The sequence below is a fragment of the Aythya fuligula genome, chromosome 15, assembly GCF_009819795.1.
Source record: "Aythya fuligula isolate bAytFul2 chromosome 15, bAytFul2.pri, whole genome shotgun sequence".
NCBI lineage: Eukaryota > Metazoa > Chordata > Aves > Anseriformes > Anatidae > Aythya > Aythya fuligula.
Window position 1 is genome coordinate 2651807 of NC_045573.1, and position 16060 is coordinate 2667866.

Genomic DNA, 16060 nt, shown 5'->3' on the forward strand with positions numbered 1-16060 from the left:
ATAAAAACAAAAGCAGATGAATATTCTGAATCCTACTTGCAATTCAATAGTATCAAGAGGATAGAACAATCTGCATAGAAACATCCACACATTTAGCATTCCATATACTAATAGAGCTACACTGACCTACACAGCTAAAATCTGTGATTGTACCCTAGATTTGATAGTCGTTCAGCCTCCCCTACCCACCAGAAGATACAACCCAGTCCCTTTCGTGTTAGCCAGCCCTTCCCTCCTGCGGCACGCGGCCCTAGACTGGCACGGTCCCACACAGCATCATTACACCAAGACACAGAACTCTGGCAATTTCTTTCAGCTTTTTTTTTTTTTTCTTTTTCTTTTTTTTTTTTTTTCTTTTTCTTTTTTTTTCTCCTTCTTATTAGGGAAAGGCCACCAAGATGCATCAGTTCATTCAGAGATGCCCTCGAGGCAGTAGCAAGCGCTGGGACATCCCTTTCCACGTACTCCGCGCACATTTGTGAAAGCAGAGCTCAGAAACGCTGCCGGCTCTGAGAAGGCCAGGTTTGCACCAGTAGCACTGGCTGAAACCTGAGCGTGGTTTAGTGCCGATGAGTCCAGACATGCAAGTTAAAAACGGATAGTTCAGCTTACAATTAATAACTGCAAATGGAACCGGTTATTAAGATGGAGTGCACCTTTCATTAAGAAATATTAGTCGATAAAATTAATGAGTCACGTTTGTACGTTAGGATTTTTTAACATCTCAAGAAGTATTACAAGAAAAAATAGCCTCTCTTCCGATCCTCAAAAAGGCTAAACGTCTGTCCGTTCTGGTAATCGGAAAACGGGAACAAATCAAGGGAAAGGCGACTTTAGTGTTTTTTCTTTTTAATGTAGTCTTAAATCACGTTATGTTCAAATTCAATTCATCTAAAAATAATTAGTCACGAGAATTTGTTTTGATTCGCATTATGAATACTTCATTTAAAAGTAAAATATTTTAGTGTTAATCTTCCCTTTTAAACTCTCTTTACAGAAACAAAGAGCTAAAACCATAAATAAGAGGGCATTAAAACCATAAAAATGACATTTGCCAATATCTTAATTTTTCAGCCAGACTTGATAAATCTATCAAAACCAGACAGTTAAATAAGAACCACATTATAAAAATTAGCAAAAAAAGGACTATCAGGTAACTCTGCAAACTCAAATATGAAACTGTACTAAACAAAATATGTGCAAAAGTATACAAGAGTAACTGCATATAGCAAGGTTAAGCCTGAATTAGTTTTAAAGCTTGCCCCGGTGAAATTGAATTCAAAGTTGTCCCACTGTATTTCTTTTTTTTTCTTTCAACTCACATTGTAAGTCAAATAAAAACAAAATACACATGATAACTTCCAAACGAAGCTGGTACTGGACAAGCACAGAGCAGGACACTCACTCAGCACGAGTGCAGCATGCCACTCACAGAGAGTTCCTCAGGAGTCCTTAGAGTAGTGTACAAATTCAACACTGCATACAACAGCACACGTTATACTTGACAACTTGAGAATGTTCTTGTTTTGTTTTTTTTTTTGTCTGCTTTTTCCTTTCGAGACAAGCTTGCTTTCTCGGTCAAACCTCTGATACGAAAGCAGTGCGATTTTGCGTTGCAATGTTTAATGCATAAAAACCAGCCACCTGGGCCCTCCGAATCGTTCTCCTCTAAGAGTAAGGACTATGGGTGAACCAACAGTCTAGAACTGTGTATAGTTATGTGCAAAACATTCACTAGCACTCTGAATCTCAGGTCTATCGTATGGGCATAGGAAGTGACAGATGCAGGTAAATAGTAATTTCAGGATCCAGCACATCATCTGACATCTACAAAATAGCCAACGGAGTTTAAAATGGCAGGTTCTCCCTAGAAAGTGTATTGAAATGATTAACAAAGTAACAAAATGGGCAGAATCTAACTTTGGTGAAAAGTCTGAACATTTCACATAATGCTCAACAAGCCAAAGTAAGGTACCATCTGTAGCAAAGACTAGATTTAGATTAACTGGTAAGTAGAGACAACTCTTCAAAGATCATAACTGTAAACTGCAAATCTACTTCCAAGTCTCTTACACACCGTTCAGTCCACACAGGCCACGTTCATTTCGCTGTAAAGACTTCAGCCTGGAAACACTATGAAAAGAAAGTTCCTTTAATTGGGTCTTTATAGGAGAAAAGGGTTAGTTGTATTTGTAGACTGGGACGCTGACGGCGGGATTCCTGTACTGTGAAGAGGTTGGGTCATTGATCCTGCAATGCTCACGTTCAGCCCCTGGCCCATCCTTGTTAGAGAAGCCACAGTGCCCATAGCTGGTATCGGTGCCATTCCCACAGGCACTGGGGCCATGGAAGACAGAGGTATTGGCTCCATGCTTATTGGTGGCACAGCACTGAAAGAAGGGCTGGTTCCCATCACAGGACTCGCTCTCATCTGATTTAGAGTGAGTGGCTGAGGCTGATTCACTTGGAAGGGGTTGATTGGAGTTGGTGCTGTAGCTGCGCCTAGTTTTGAGAGAAGGGGGAAGAGGGAAGGAGATCGCACCTCTATAAACGTTGAGGTTTTGGAAATCATCCTTTCCAGCAAAGAAAGCACCGTCTGTACATCCCCGCATGCTCCCAACCCCAAATCACCCTGTGGGGAAACCAGTGTGGGTGCCATTCAGCAGACTGGGGCTGCACTGGTGCACAACTACAGTCCATTTTGTTGGAAGTATTCACTCACTGACCAACATCTTCCACTTTTGTTGACAGCTATGGGAATGACGACTTCTAAATTTGATAACCTGGAACATGCCTACCTACAACATCTGATTTTTATTTTTATTTAATACTACTAAAAACTTCCCTGAAAAAGGCTATTCGTACTCCCTTACTGCAATCTAGCTACTGCAGATGCGTGCATTTTCTTCAGGATCTCTTCCAGTCAACTCCATTTAGAAGCTGTACATGTTTCTGGCACCGAGTTTTGACAAGAATTCATAAAGTAAACAAGTTGTTTCCGAATTACAGCGGTGCTAGAAAAAGCAGAGAATAACTTTCCCAGCGTTTGAGGTTTTTTGGGCTGCTGCCAACACTACAAATTCCTTTTGCCGTATATGCATAGTGCTATTTGGATGGCCCAGTGACCCCTTATAAACTTTTTGTAGTAACCGGTAATGGCAGATACACAGATTTCCTCTGGTTAAGCACTGCCAAGGCTCTTCACAATCACTGCTTTTTTCCTACCCAAGGAGTTTAAACTCTTTTCTTTTTTCCTCACTGGAAAAGCGAAGAAAATAAATACTGAAATATCACTGAAGTATTTCACTGGACCGGTGTCACACAGTAATTTCAGTGCATATGAATAGCTTTTAAAGATGCATACATCTTCCAAGTGTTTACCGCCACCTCCTAAGTCTGCTCTAAGTACAGGCTCATTTATAACAGGAGCCAATTTACAGGAGAACTGTGACAGTATTTTTTCCCCAAATACACTGAGTGTGTGTGTTTCAATCAAAACTGGGTTATCATGCTAGCCTAAAGATAACCTGACCAGCAAGCCATTAAAATATACTGCAGAGTTTGCTACTTGGAACCTCAGGTTGGAGCCAGAGTTGCTAATTTGCCTGCAGTAGCACAAGGGAAGGGGCTATTCCCTACATGCTTGCCACAAGAACCTATTACACCCTCCCAAGGGATTCTCTGGTGGCACATGTTCACCCCTTACCTCTTCTGACAATAAATCAGTTTTAGTTCAATCATCTTTAATAACCAGAAGCCGCCTTCTAACCCAGATCCTTCTGAGAGAGCAAGTGCAAAAGTGGAAGGAAAACTGCTTGACCAAAGCCAACCCAGCAGATCAGCTGCAGACACAAGAGTAGAAACTCCAGGCTTTCAAGGTCCATCAGCATCCCTAGAAACCATGCTGTCTCACTCTCCTGCTCTCAGTCATGATCTGCTGGCTGAAGTAATCCAGAAAAACAAGCCCAAACCAGCTAATGTTAAATCAAATGGGATTGAGTTAATGCAGAGTTTTCCTAGAGGAAGGGAAAGGTAAAATAAAAAAACGGAAGGAATGTGAAAGAACAGACCTGGTGCTAAGAATGGATTCAGTGAAGTTACGGGTTGCGGTGGCTTAGACACCAGTGAATCCAGGTTCACCAGAGCAGCATTGGGGCCCAGAAAAGACTCGGGGGTTTTCCGAGCTGCACTTTGTTTGCCTGATGTCATGCTCGAGTGCTGGGAATCAAAGAGATCAGGGCTTGTGGTACCGCTATGCTGGGATGGCAAAGTGGAACCTGATTCAGCTGTAACAACACAAAGAGAAAAACAAAACTTAACTCATTGGTCTATACAAGCAAGCAAAGTAAGTCCCTCCATCTCTGGCAAAGGAAGTATTTTAAAATCTAATGTTTGTATAAGTCACATTCCAATGTCCCAGTACACATGACACCCTCCACATGCAAGCATACACCTCGAATATTGCTTAGAAGAAAGTATCAAGAAGCTGCAGCAAGAGTTGCAGAGCTCTTCAGAAGGCACCACCTGATTTGCATTGGTTAATATTGTTGCAACTGACTAAGAGTTTCCAAGAGAAAGAAATTCAAAAGCCTTGGCTTCTGCCCTTGCACTGCACCATTGTTGTGCCCTCCCTAACTAGATTCCACCCAGATTTTCTATTTTGTATTCAAGAAGCCTACCCAGCCTTGAATTAGTCACCAACCTTCCAGGCAGAATTGTCCTCAAAGTATATGGTACCAAAGCACTCCTATGTTATGGTCTGTCAGCTTTTGTTTTGTGAGTAACGACCACATAAAAAATAAGTTAGAGCATTCACAGGGGCCTATTTTCACATTTTCCTACTATTGTTACCCACTAAAACTGACATACCTGAGAAATTCAGCCAACATCTTTCGGTTTGACTCTCCAAGCATGAGCTATACTCCGAACACATGCTGGATGTCATGAATAGAGGTCAAATAAATTTCTGGGTCAACACAGCAAAAGGTTGCAGAGTAAAATTCTGTGGCTCACAACGCCAGAAGCCAGTTCCCCATGAGTTCATGCACAGGCCAAAATGTTAACAAATTTTTATTGCTGCATTATCATCATCTTTAACTTTTTCCTTTGTGAAGACATTTGGTGGTGGTGGTTTTGATTTCTTTTTAAAGAAACATGCTAAAAATTGGATTCATACCTGGCTTTTTGGAAGTTCGAAGTGTGTCAAATTCAGAAAAATCATCTTTAACTGTACCATTCAAATTACTGAAGAGGTCAAAAGATGTACTTCCTGTTCAAAACAACAAGAGAGCCCTGTCATTAGCAGATCTTTGGTTGCATCACACACCTGATCCTGCTGAAAGCAATTTCTAACCCCTGCACATTACCAGGAAGCCACTGTCAGGTCCCAGGAGGGCAGTGCAGATCAGCTTGAGAGCTCCTACTCTTGCACAGGAGCGAGAAGGATAATGCCACAGAACTGTCCTTACAGCATTAGCTGAGTGATTCAGAGCGACGTGCTTGTAAATCACAATGTAAGGCACACCTCAGCATGCTGGGATTTTATGGAGTGCCTGCACTAGAGAGGCCCAGGCAGGCATACATTGCCACGGAAAAAGAGAGCAGCAACAATTTTACAGCCTTAACCAGGGACTTCTCCATATTCTTCTGAATATGCTCCTAAAGTAGCACCACTGTAACTTAACTAAAGATTTGACTTATGCTTCCTAAGTTAAAAGGCATAGGAATGCAGTAGAAAATGTTATCTACCCCGCGTAGAGATGGGAAGGCTCTGCTGGCTGAAAACCCAAAACTTGGCCATAGCTTGCAACGAATGAAAACAAAACATTCTGAAAAGGTGGACACACCCTCGCCTCAAAATGGAGGAAGAAAAACCACACCTACATGAACAGCAATCACAATATTGAAAAGCTTTGAAGGTTTTTTTGTATGCACAGAAATGCTTTTTTTTTTTTCTAATTTAGTTTTAACCTTCAACGCATTCCAAGCAAGCAAAGGTACAGACGTAGCTCCATAAAAAGAAGAGAATGAGTGAAGATTCTGTATAATAATAATACTTATCAAGAACAAAGACCACCACAGCTTAACAACCATTCTCAGAACAATCCAGTTATTGCCTTTTGCTCGGAGAAAAGTAGATTAGACCACAGCTTGCAGTACCCACTTTGTGACTCCTTTGTTTATTACACGCTGTGATGAATGACCAGCACAAAATGCATTTAGGATGCATTTAGCTGTGGTGCCAGTATGAAAATGCCAGGTACTAAGGCTGCATTAGTTACAGACGATGAATAGACAATCACATCAGCATCTTCTGCATCTTGCTACAATGAAGTTTAGGGATAGATTCGGCACCCTCAATTTCAAATAACAAACCCTTATTTCTTCAGAATGTGAAGCTGCATAACCTGTCAATCTATGTCTGCAGAGGCATCCGTCTGCACAGCTATTTATCATGATGAAAGGTAAAATTATAGCAACATTCATTTCCAGAAATTAAGTCCTCATCTAATTAAAAATAAAACTCAGTTAAAAATGCAAGAGCAGCAGCAGCCATAAGAGCTCGGCATGCATCCACACATACTAATAGAAGAATGCAGAAGAAAGAGCACAAAGAAAGGAGCAGCACAAATTCAGAACTCTGAGTAATCACATATTAAGTTCTTCTTGCTGCTAGTTATTGCATCTCCCATTTATCTTAACTGACCAATTCTGCTAATTGTCCAGCACATTTCTTTTAACCAAGAAATGAAAAAAAAATAAATCAAATATCACCTTAAATTACTCAAATAAAATGGATATGGAATGAGACGATTTCTCACCAGATGTAGAGAGAGGTTTGTTTGCAGGTGCTGGTCCCCAAGGATCCACAGAAGACTTTGCTGCAGTAGAAGATGGCTGAGCAGGAGCCCAAGGGTCAACATTTTTGGACAGAGACTGAGTTGCAGATCCTGCTGGTGCTGCCCAAGGGTCAACGGAAGCAGCTGGTTTGGCACCTGCAAGAAGAGCCAGCAGGAACTCAAGTCAGTACAGTTTCACTTTGGAAAGCTCTCACAGGAGGTGAAGCTCTGTTATGAGCCATTACTGCCTATTAACACTAAAAATAAAAAGGTGAAGCAGTTCAGTATTAGGAACGCTGATTTACGTTATACGTGCAGAAAAACAAGAACAGCTAAATTCTGTGGAAGATGAATGAATAATACTAAGTTCCTGTTTGAAACTGAATTTAAAAAAATCAGCAGTTCCAACATGAAAATAAATATGGTTTCGCTACAGACCCTGCCAATGACTTCATGGTATCTGACTCAAGGTGATCTCAAACACAGGGTATGGTATATTTATGAACTCACAGAAGGTGTCTAAAAAGCCTTTATGTAAAACAGATGAAATATACAACAGTAGGACTCAGACAAAGGAATCTGCAAGATATGGAGAAAGAACAGTTTTCCAATTCTTTTCCACCATACTGGTATTTCATAAAAATATAATCAGCTTCCCTAGCTGGTTGTTTTGTTTGTTTGTTTGTTTTATCCTCATTTGTAAGCATGCCTCCTGACATAAATTTAAGATGTCCTGTGACATCCCTTTCTACCTTTTTTTTTTTTTTTTAAACTCAATGCCTGTACGTTCAGGATGCCCGTTTTTATTTGAAGGTTCTAACTTTTCGCTTGCACAAATTCCGATCACCAAACTGTCTGTAAGTGAAGGGGCTTCCTTGTGTAAAATGAAAAATGAAGGCAGTAACAGTAGAATGAAAGAGGGAGGGGGGAAAAAAAAAAAAAACTTGCCTCACTACATGTAATTTCCTGCCTATTTCCTTTTATTCTTCCTTTTAAGCCTAATAATTTATTGCTCTTCAGTTTAGGTGACCTCACCTTTCACTACATGACACTATTTGGATTTATCAAACCCCAAAACCACCAAAGCAAATCACATTTCATATCTGTAGCGGGCCAGGAAGCGGCTGGAAGGCATCACTGGGGCTTTGTTCCCAATGTTGTCCAGCCCCATTGCCCCTCCCCGGCCACTGAAACAAGGGAAGGCAAAGCTAGTACTTCAGATGCACTTCTTGTGCCACTCTCAGGTGATCAAATCAGACAGTGTAAGCAATGGTAGCACAGAATTACCTACGCAGTGCACAGCTAAAACCTTTAACCACTTTGTGGGCTTCAAATTACAACTGAACAGTGTTCTGTTTTTTAAAGGTACACACAAAACCTCTTGGCAGCCCGATATTCTTGAAAAAACAATTCAGCACTACACACCCTGGCACTGATTCCCATTTGCAGTGTTGGCCTTTGTTTCATCAACAGGTGGCACGGTCTTGCAGCAGCTTCAGACCAGGAAATGCTGAAATGCTCCAAATAAATCCAACCGTTCCCACTCCAGCACTTAGATCCCCTTTATCTGTCCTTAGTGCTGAGTTACAAGCAACGCCACACAAGAAATGCTAATGACAGAGCTTCCCAGAAACGGAAGCTTTCAAAAAAAGTCTTTTCTTTCATAAAGAGAGCTCACAAAATTAGAGCACTCAGGAAGATACCTTCCCTTAGCTTCCATTATCTCTCCTGAAATGCCAAAGCACGAGCAGGATTTGAGAATTACAGTTTAATGAGTCACTCTTTTAGCAGCAGTCAAATTCATAAATCTCACATCTTCGAGCCTACCCTTGGGAGCCAAGTAACCAGCAAGCTGGAACAAGGGGTTGTTATATGGCATTAATAAAGTTTGGAGCCACTGGGAGGAAACGCTACAGCTGCAGCTGATGCATGGAAAAGGTTGTCAGTGGATGATATATCAAGCAGGAGATTTGAAGGAGGTGGGTTTTGTTTGTTTTTTAACCAGGGAAAAAAGTACATCGAATCTCCACTGCATTGGGGCCTAAAACTTTGAATTGTTCTGATTTTGTGCTTGAAGTTTACCACCCAAAAAAGCCACAGGTTACAGTTAAACAATGAACTGCAGTTGTCCCAGCAGCTAAGTGGGTGCTTTTAATGCCACCAAAAGGAACAAATAAATAAAAATAATAATGCACTTTAGTATTAAACTTCAAAATTGTCATCAGGTTTCCAGAGGGTAGCACGCTGACTCCTAATGAGACAACTCCGCAGCACATTACAGCAGAGGTCAGCCTAGAAACACCAGCCGGCAGCAAAACTGACAGAGCTAAGCTGCTGGTCTTCAGGAAGAAAGGGCCCCCTGCACAGAACATGCTGAATCCTCAAAAATAAAACAAACAAACCAAATGTAAAGCCAACAAAAAATAGATCTAACGCTGATTCCACAGGCACAGAGAGTTTAACATCTACTGTGAAGAGCTATCAGCTTTCTGAAGGAAAGGAGTAAAGCCTTGGGCAGATTTTGGCTAGCCTACAAAACAGCACGCTGCACGGGTGGTAAAATGAGCACATATAAAAATAATCATGCAAAAAAACTTCAACTATTACCCATGAACATGTGAAGCACCAGATCTTTGACTTCAGAAAGAAATTCCATGAATTTAGCGCCAAATGCTTATGAAACGCTCAGACTATTTAAAATAGTAACTTCAATTTTTGTTTAGTATAAAAAAAATCTCCATCGAAGCAATTTCATCCTTCTCATTCTGATGGCATACACAGCCCATCTCGCTAGGAGCGAGACACAGCAATTCAGAGCTGCGGCCTTCCTACCCACAGCATCCTGCTCGAGTACTACATTAATTAAATATTGGCAAGAGTCTAAGCCCATGCCACTGGACACAGCTAGCAGTCAAAGCAGGAGCATCCCCCCAGGATGAGACAAGTTGTTTTTGCAGCCTAAGGAGAAGACAGAAGCTTCACTCTACTCCTCTTTTTTAAGATTCAAAACGCGCACACAAAAATCTCAGCTGCTTAAAAAGCAGGAAAGGATCACAACTTCCATTTGTTTCTGCTTGAAAATGTTAAGGGAATGTTAATTCTGGAGCACAGGAAACAACCAAAAGGGACTAATACGCTGTTGTTATCAAGCGTGGCATTGTGCACTGCTATTGAGAAACCTGGAAAAGCTCAACGTTAAAAAGCGAGTCCTTTTAAGATAAGCATTCCCTTCTGGCAGAGTTTAATCTTACCAAATGATTGCCATGGGTCAGAGGCAGTAGCTGCAGCTGTGGATCCTCCCCAGGGATCTGTTTGGTTTGCAACAGCAGGAGGTCCCCAAGGCTCTGTTTTCTGTGGGGCCGGTGCCGATGAGGGCAGGGCATCCATTAGGTCCAAGAGAGTTGTATGCTGAGGGCAGGAACAATCTGAGCTTTAATCAAGAGCATTACCAGTCTGAAGTACAAACCCATGAGAGTGAAGAAGCATTTTTTTTTTCCTTTTACACACCTGCATCAACTAGTACTTTGAAATTTAACCCGCATGGAAGAAGCTTTAAGCTATACAACAAAGCAATCCCAAAAGCATAAAAGAGCTCAGAATTAAGCTATTTCGTGTTACTGTATTTCAGCTTTTGGCAGCGTAACCGGGAATTTCTTAGTTGAAGGCACTACCTCCTTCTTTTTGGGAATTTTAATTGTGTCTCTGCGACTCTCCTCCAGAGCCATCTGTAATCTCAGATCATCTCCACGTCTGAGGCGCTCCTCCTGCAAAGGAAATCAACACTGTTGATATAGACCACGAGCCTAGACTGTGCTGCCTGCTCCCTCGGGTGTCCAACCCCGCAGGACGCTGCCAGGGGAAGCCCAAGCAGCACCGAGCAGCACCGCCGGCCCCCTGGGAGCAGTGTGCGCCGCAGGCAGGCGCAGTGGGATGGCCGGGATTATTTGCTGTGACTTGTACTTAACGCACCAGGGAGAACAAATTCCTCCTGGGATTCTCACCTCGCTCGGGCAGAGGTCAGGAGCAAGCCGACCCCGTAACACCAGCCAACAGAGCAATCCTTACAACATCCATTTTGCCGACTGAAATTTCCCCTCCTGTTGTTTTACGCCTGATGGGAAAGCTACACACGAAACTTCATTTCCAACAATTCACTTACATTGCTAGAAACCCCGCTGAATTTAAAGACAAAGTAAATATTCCATCTTTAAACTATCGTGGGTTTTGGTTAGTCAAATCTGCACTGAAGAACTTAGTGATTTAAACGCTACTTTTCCTGGCTTTTGTCAGCTTCCTTCCACATCTGGGGCAACTGTTGCATCTATGAAGAAATCTCAATGAATTAACCTAGCCAACTCCATGAATATTTTGTAGGTTTTAGCATCTGTCAACTACCATGTTTGTGGCAGATTTGACTCTTGAAAATATTTTGCTTGCACCAGGTCTTTCAGAAGTTGACTAATTCCCCAACTGGCATCTCCCTTGCAATTTGCAAGCTATTTCAACTGATATATTCTGATACTTATTTTCTTTAACTTGATTGCTTAATAACGACAGGGTTTACTGGGTGACAGTTGCCCTTTCAAAGCACAGAGATTCTAACGCTTAACATACGGCAGGATGCTACACGTGTCCCAGGAAGCCTTTAAGAATATTATGGACACTCTGCATGGCTGACTTGAATTTTCACTCCTAGCTGAGATTCAACACCTTTGTTACATGTTATGTTGACATGCAGCAGGCTTTATCCACAATTACAGCATTTACTCCCAGATCAGAATGAACCTCTTAAGAATTAACATAGTAACATACCCAAAGTGATGGTTTAAGAGCTACGTTATTTCAAAAAAGGTTACTTAGCTATTGAAGCACTTTGTGTTACATCGCCCTTGTGTTCCAGACAAGCTCGCCAAATGGGCCAATCACTCAAAATTTCATTATAACCGGAATTCAGTGACATTTCATATGCTGGCCCCATTAATGAAAGCTTTCAGGACTAGTCATGTTTCCAGTTCTTCCTTACAGAAAGCACCTTCAGCAGTGCGATGATTAACATCCTCCCACACAACCAAGTCTTCTCGCAAAGCGACTGTCATCTCCCGCTAGTCTCAACAGCACGAAGCCCATAGCTACTTTAAAAAGAGATTTAAAAAAAAAAAAAAGAAAGAGCAACATCTCCCAGAATGGCCTCTCCCCCCCATCTCCACTTGGAGCAAAGCCAAGCTAACACCGCAGAGAGCAGACAGACCCCGGCTAGGAAATTGGACAGGTTGGAAAACCTACACGGGCACTGACCTGCTCCGCCACCTCCCTGCTCATCGCCAGTGCCAGCTGCAGCTGGAGCTCTTCTTCTCCGCTCGTCTGAGGCCGGGCCTGCTCCAGCTCAGAGGAAACTCGAGGGGATGTAGCTGTCAGAAACAAAGCAGCAGATTATAAATATACCAAAAAGACAGAAGAGGTCTGATGCCTTCCCGTGCCAGGTCCGAGGTCCTGAAGGCAGCAGTGGGTGCCTCGAAGGGCGCAGGGCCGGTGGCCATGCCCTGAGCCGTCAGGGTAAAGCTCCTTCCGAGAGCTGAACCTCCAGCTCTCGGCCCAGGGCAGCAAGCCAGAGAAATTTAGAAGGGAGAAATTTGCAAGGCTCTCTGCTTGCTTTAAAGGAGACATGTTTCCGGGGAACAAAGGCTTTTTGTAGTATCACGACATGTCAACAAGCCGGCCCCGACAAAGGCTGCAGACCCTGCTCAGCAGAGCTTCGGGGAGACAGGTCGCTGCCTTGAAGCTCGGAATTAAATCACTTAAACGTTTGTCAATATTTCTTACATCTAACGTCAGTAAGAATTTGCTGGGAGCTGGCCAATGCCAGGGTAAAACTGGACACCACCCACTTTTCTGTAAAATAATACAGTCTTAAACGGGACAGATAAAGAACTATTCTTAACTGCTAAGCAGGCTCAGAGGCAAACAAACCAGCTATTCAGACTCCAAATTCACAAAAATACTTTATCATTCTCTGCTAAAAAAAAAAAAGGTTCGGTATATATGTTGGGGGCATTGTTTATTTTTTGTTGCTGGCTGCTCTTTCTTCGGATGAGGTCTCTGTTAGCTAATAACTGCTGGCAACGTCCCCCCGCCCCTCAGAAAAACAATCAAGCTGGGCAGCTAAAATATACAATTTCTCAATGCATAAATCATCTGTTAGTGATGTTTTCACTGCAGTAGCATACAGAAACTCCCATCCCAATGGGACAACTCTAGTTATCACTACAGAGTCATCAAGCAACTTTTGGGGTAATTCTCTAGCACCCAGGTTATTTAAACTGAAATTTTATCTTGGTAGATGAGGAAGTTTGGATGTAATGGCTGGAATGGTAATTACAGTTGTGCAAAATACGTGTTAAGATTTAACAAACAGGAACCATGTTTCTGAACTAGAATGTCAAGCTCAAGAAATCAGTCCTTTAAGAGGTTGGGTAGATAGAAATTTGATTGCCGAACGGTAATTTTAGAAGCACTTTTTCAGTTCCTGCTTTAATACTCCAAACTCTTCCCAGTCTTGTCTCCCCTTACCTTTTAGGCCAAAATGGCACTATGAAATAAAAACTGCCCGTTCCTCTTTCATCCAGAAAGCTGGCTCCAGCCGATGGGGTATGCCTGCTCCTTCCCACCCTACACTCGCTGTGCCACCCCATCCCGTTCTGTTCCTACAGGGACAACTTTATCACCCCAAGCCATCCACGTTGTGCTGGTCCCAAAGCTTTCAGGCCAAGCAGACTCGCTCCTCGCTGCACGTTTAGGAAGGTGTTACTCATCCATCAATCCGATCACTTCTCCAAACTCTCTCTCACATGAATTATCTATATTTAGCCTGCTTCGCGAGTACTTCTTGCTCCAGCAGTCACAGACAGGCTCTCCAATCCATTATTTGGATGATTACAGGAATAAAAAGGACATCAGAGAACAGGATGTCTGGCAGTAGGGCATAGCACGACCTTAAAGTGTTTGTAAAAAGCTTGGATGTTCTTAAATACAAAAATAAACCGAATTCAAGAGGGAAGAGGATAGAACTCAACAGGAGGTTACCAACAGTAGCACACGACAGAAAAAACAAGATCTTTTTCTAAGTTTTTCTACCAAAAGGAAAAGCAGAGCTTTTCGTGATGCTCAACGGGATGGTGCTGTGAAACAGAGCTCAGTGTGAGAACCAAAACAGGCGAAGAAGCCCATCGCCAAGGAAGCTTACCAGCAGCTTCTCAACAACTAGCTTGAAGACCAACCTTAAGAACCTTTTGTTTGTTAACAAAAAAATGCAGCTTACAGGAAAATGCCAAGACAATGCTATGAAACACTGTCGCACTACAAGGAGGAGCCAGAACATATAAAGCTGCTGGCTGAGAAGGGAACAAGAGAAATGGGAAGACATGGGGAAAGAAAAAGGATTTGATGACAACCTTCCGCAAACTGGGGGCATCGACTGGAAGCAACAGAGGTTTAAAGAACTTTGTTTGGTACCAACCCAGGCAGGATCTGCCAGCCACTGGCTTCCTACGGCTGTCACTGACAGCAGCCCTGTGCATCAAAGCAGTACTCAGAATTAATCTGACACACCAAATGCAGTTCCAGTCACACAAACCCTCAACAGATGATTTTGAGAACGGAGTGGATGTGAAGATGCTTCCCTTCTGAGCACAGGGAATATTTTATACATTTATCTTCACAAAAAGAAGATCGAGCAGATTACAGATGCTAAATACATCAGGTTTGCAAATACTACAGAATGAGAAAAGCTATTTAAGATAAAGGGACAAAAACTAACGATAAAAAATAACTGAATAAAACTGAGAGAGAATTACAAGCGGATCACCTCCAAGCAGCAGCTTTCCAGCAGGAATTACAGAAGGCCAGATTCCTAATGGTTTCAAAACAAGGCTGGACACACTGAAAGGACACCACCAGGGTCACCTGAGAGCAGACAGCATCTGGAGCATGATGAGGAAGGTGCCTCCTGCTTCTTGAACCGCAGCTGGGGGCGAGATGGTGATTTCCTGGACCTTCTGCACAGGGGTTTTTCATCTCTGTTGACGCTAATTGAACTCCATAACAACTAAGCAGCTGATGGTAGGATGACTTTAAAAGCATGCGAGATGGATTCCTTCACTTCAGCCCTTTGTTTTCCCACCCAAGCCCACATGAAGGGCTGGAAGCGCTCAGCAGCTCCAGCCTGCAGCAGCACACACCATTTTGTGCCAGGTAGCTGCAAGAACGGGCGGCTGCAGCCCACTCGAAGCCCTGCACTCGTCCTCCCTGGTGTGTCCTCAGCTGCCTGGCCTGGCAGGGCACTGTGCGACCTCTGGGCTCCCAGCAGAGACCAGCATCCAGGGGCTGAGCACAAGTAATAAGGGGGCTCGCAGGCATCGCTTGTTTCTTTTCACTTTCAGGCTTTTCAGCAATTCTGCTTGGTTTTATTAACTCCACTGTGGCACTCTGGAGTTCTTCATGCAAAAAAAAAAAAAAAAAGAGGGCAAAAATTGTTGGTTGAAATTCATCCTTGGGCCTTACATTAATAAAAAGAAAAACATCGATAAAAGCGTTGCCATTTTACACTAAAACTTCCGCAGAGGTTGTAAAGCCGTCTGCATTAGCTAGCAGACAGCATGGGGTTTTTTTGAAAATAGGATTAAAGGACATTCAGCGTGCTGTTCTTGGCAGCGATCTGGCACGTTTTATCCAGCAAGGCCACCTCTCGAGTCCCTCGGTGCTGTCACTGCCCCTCCGTAGTGGCCACGTCCCGGCCTTACCATTTCGGAGGATCTGGCATAAAGGTTATTGCCGTAGTAACAGCACCGCTGCCACACAAAGAACCCCTTATCCCGCAGCACATGACAGTTAACTCAGATGTTTATGTAAGATGGGACTCAATAGATCAATTCTGACCTGCTAAGCCCCGCTTTGTTGCTGCTTGGGGATTTTGGAGGTCCGGGCTCCCCCCGAGGCTGCCCAGAGGCGTCTGCTTCTGCCGGGGGCTGCCACTGAGCTGCTTCCCTGCCTGGATCGAGCGGAGGCACAGGGAAGTCATTTCCAACCCCAGATAATCAGCGAGGCAGGATTCTGCTCCACCATCTGTCTCCAGCACGGGCTATGACGTCTTTCGTACGTATTTATTGGTAATTTGCTGTATTTTGGCTATATTAAAAGCCCTCTGGAGACGCCCGAAGGTTCGGTTA

At 43.1% G+C, this 16060-nt stretch overlaps 1 protein-coding gene across 2 annotated transcripts in view; it reads right to left on the reverse strand.

The window, feature by feature from the left end:
* Nucleotides 1–370: 370 nt before the first annotated feature.
* The window catches only part of EPN2 (epsin 2), a 40968-nt gene continuing 25278 nt past the window's right edge, over nt 371–16060 (reverse strand). The window contains exons 3-9 of one of the 2 annotated variants that reach the window (XM_032197480.1): nt 12135–12247; nt 10511–10603; nt 10091–10247; nt 6822–6995; nt 5177–5269; nt 4071–4286; nt 371–2502 (exon numbers count right to left, since the gene is read on the reverse strand). In XM_032197480.1, coding sequence (XP_032053371.1) covers nt 2165–2502; nt 4071–4286; nt 5177–5269; nt 6822–6995; nt 10091–10247; nt 10511–10603; nt 12135–12247 — 1184 coding nt within the window. In that variant the 3' untranslated portion in view covers nt 371–2164. Of the gene's footprint in view, nt 2503–4070; nt 4287–5176; nt 5270–6821; nt 6996–10090; nt 10248–10510; nt 10604–12122; nt 12248–16060 lie in introns of both variants that reach the window. The other variant, XM_032197479.1, reaches the window with a different exon arrangement.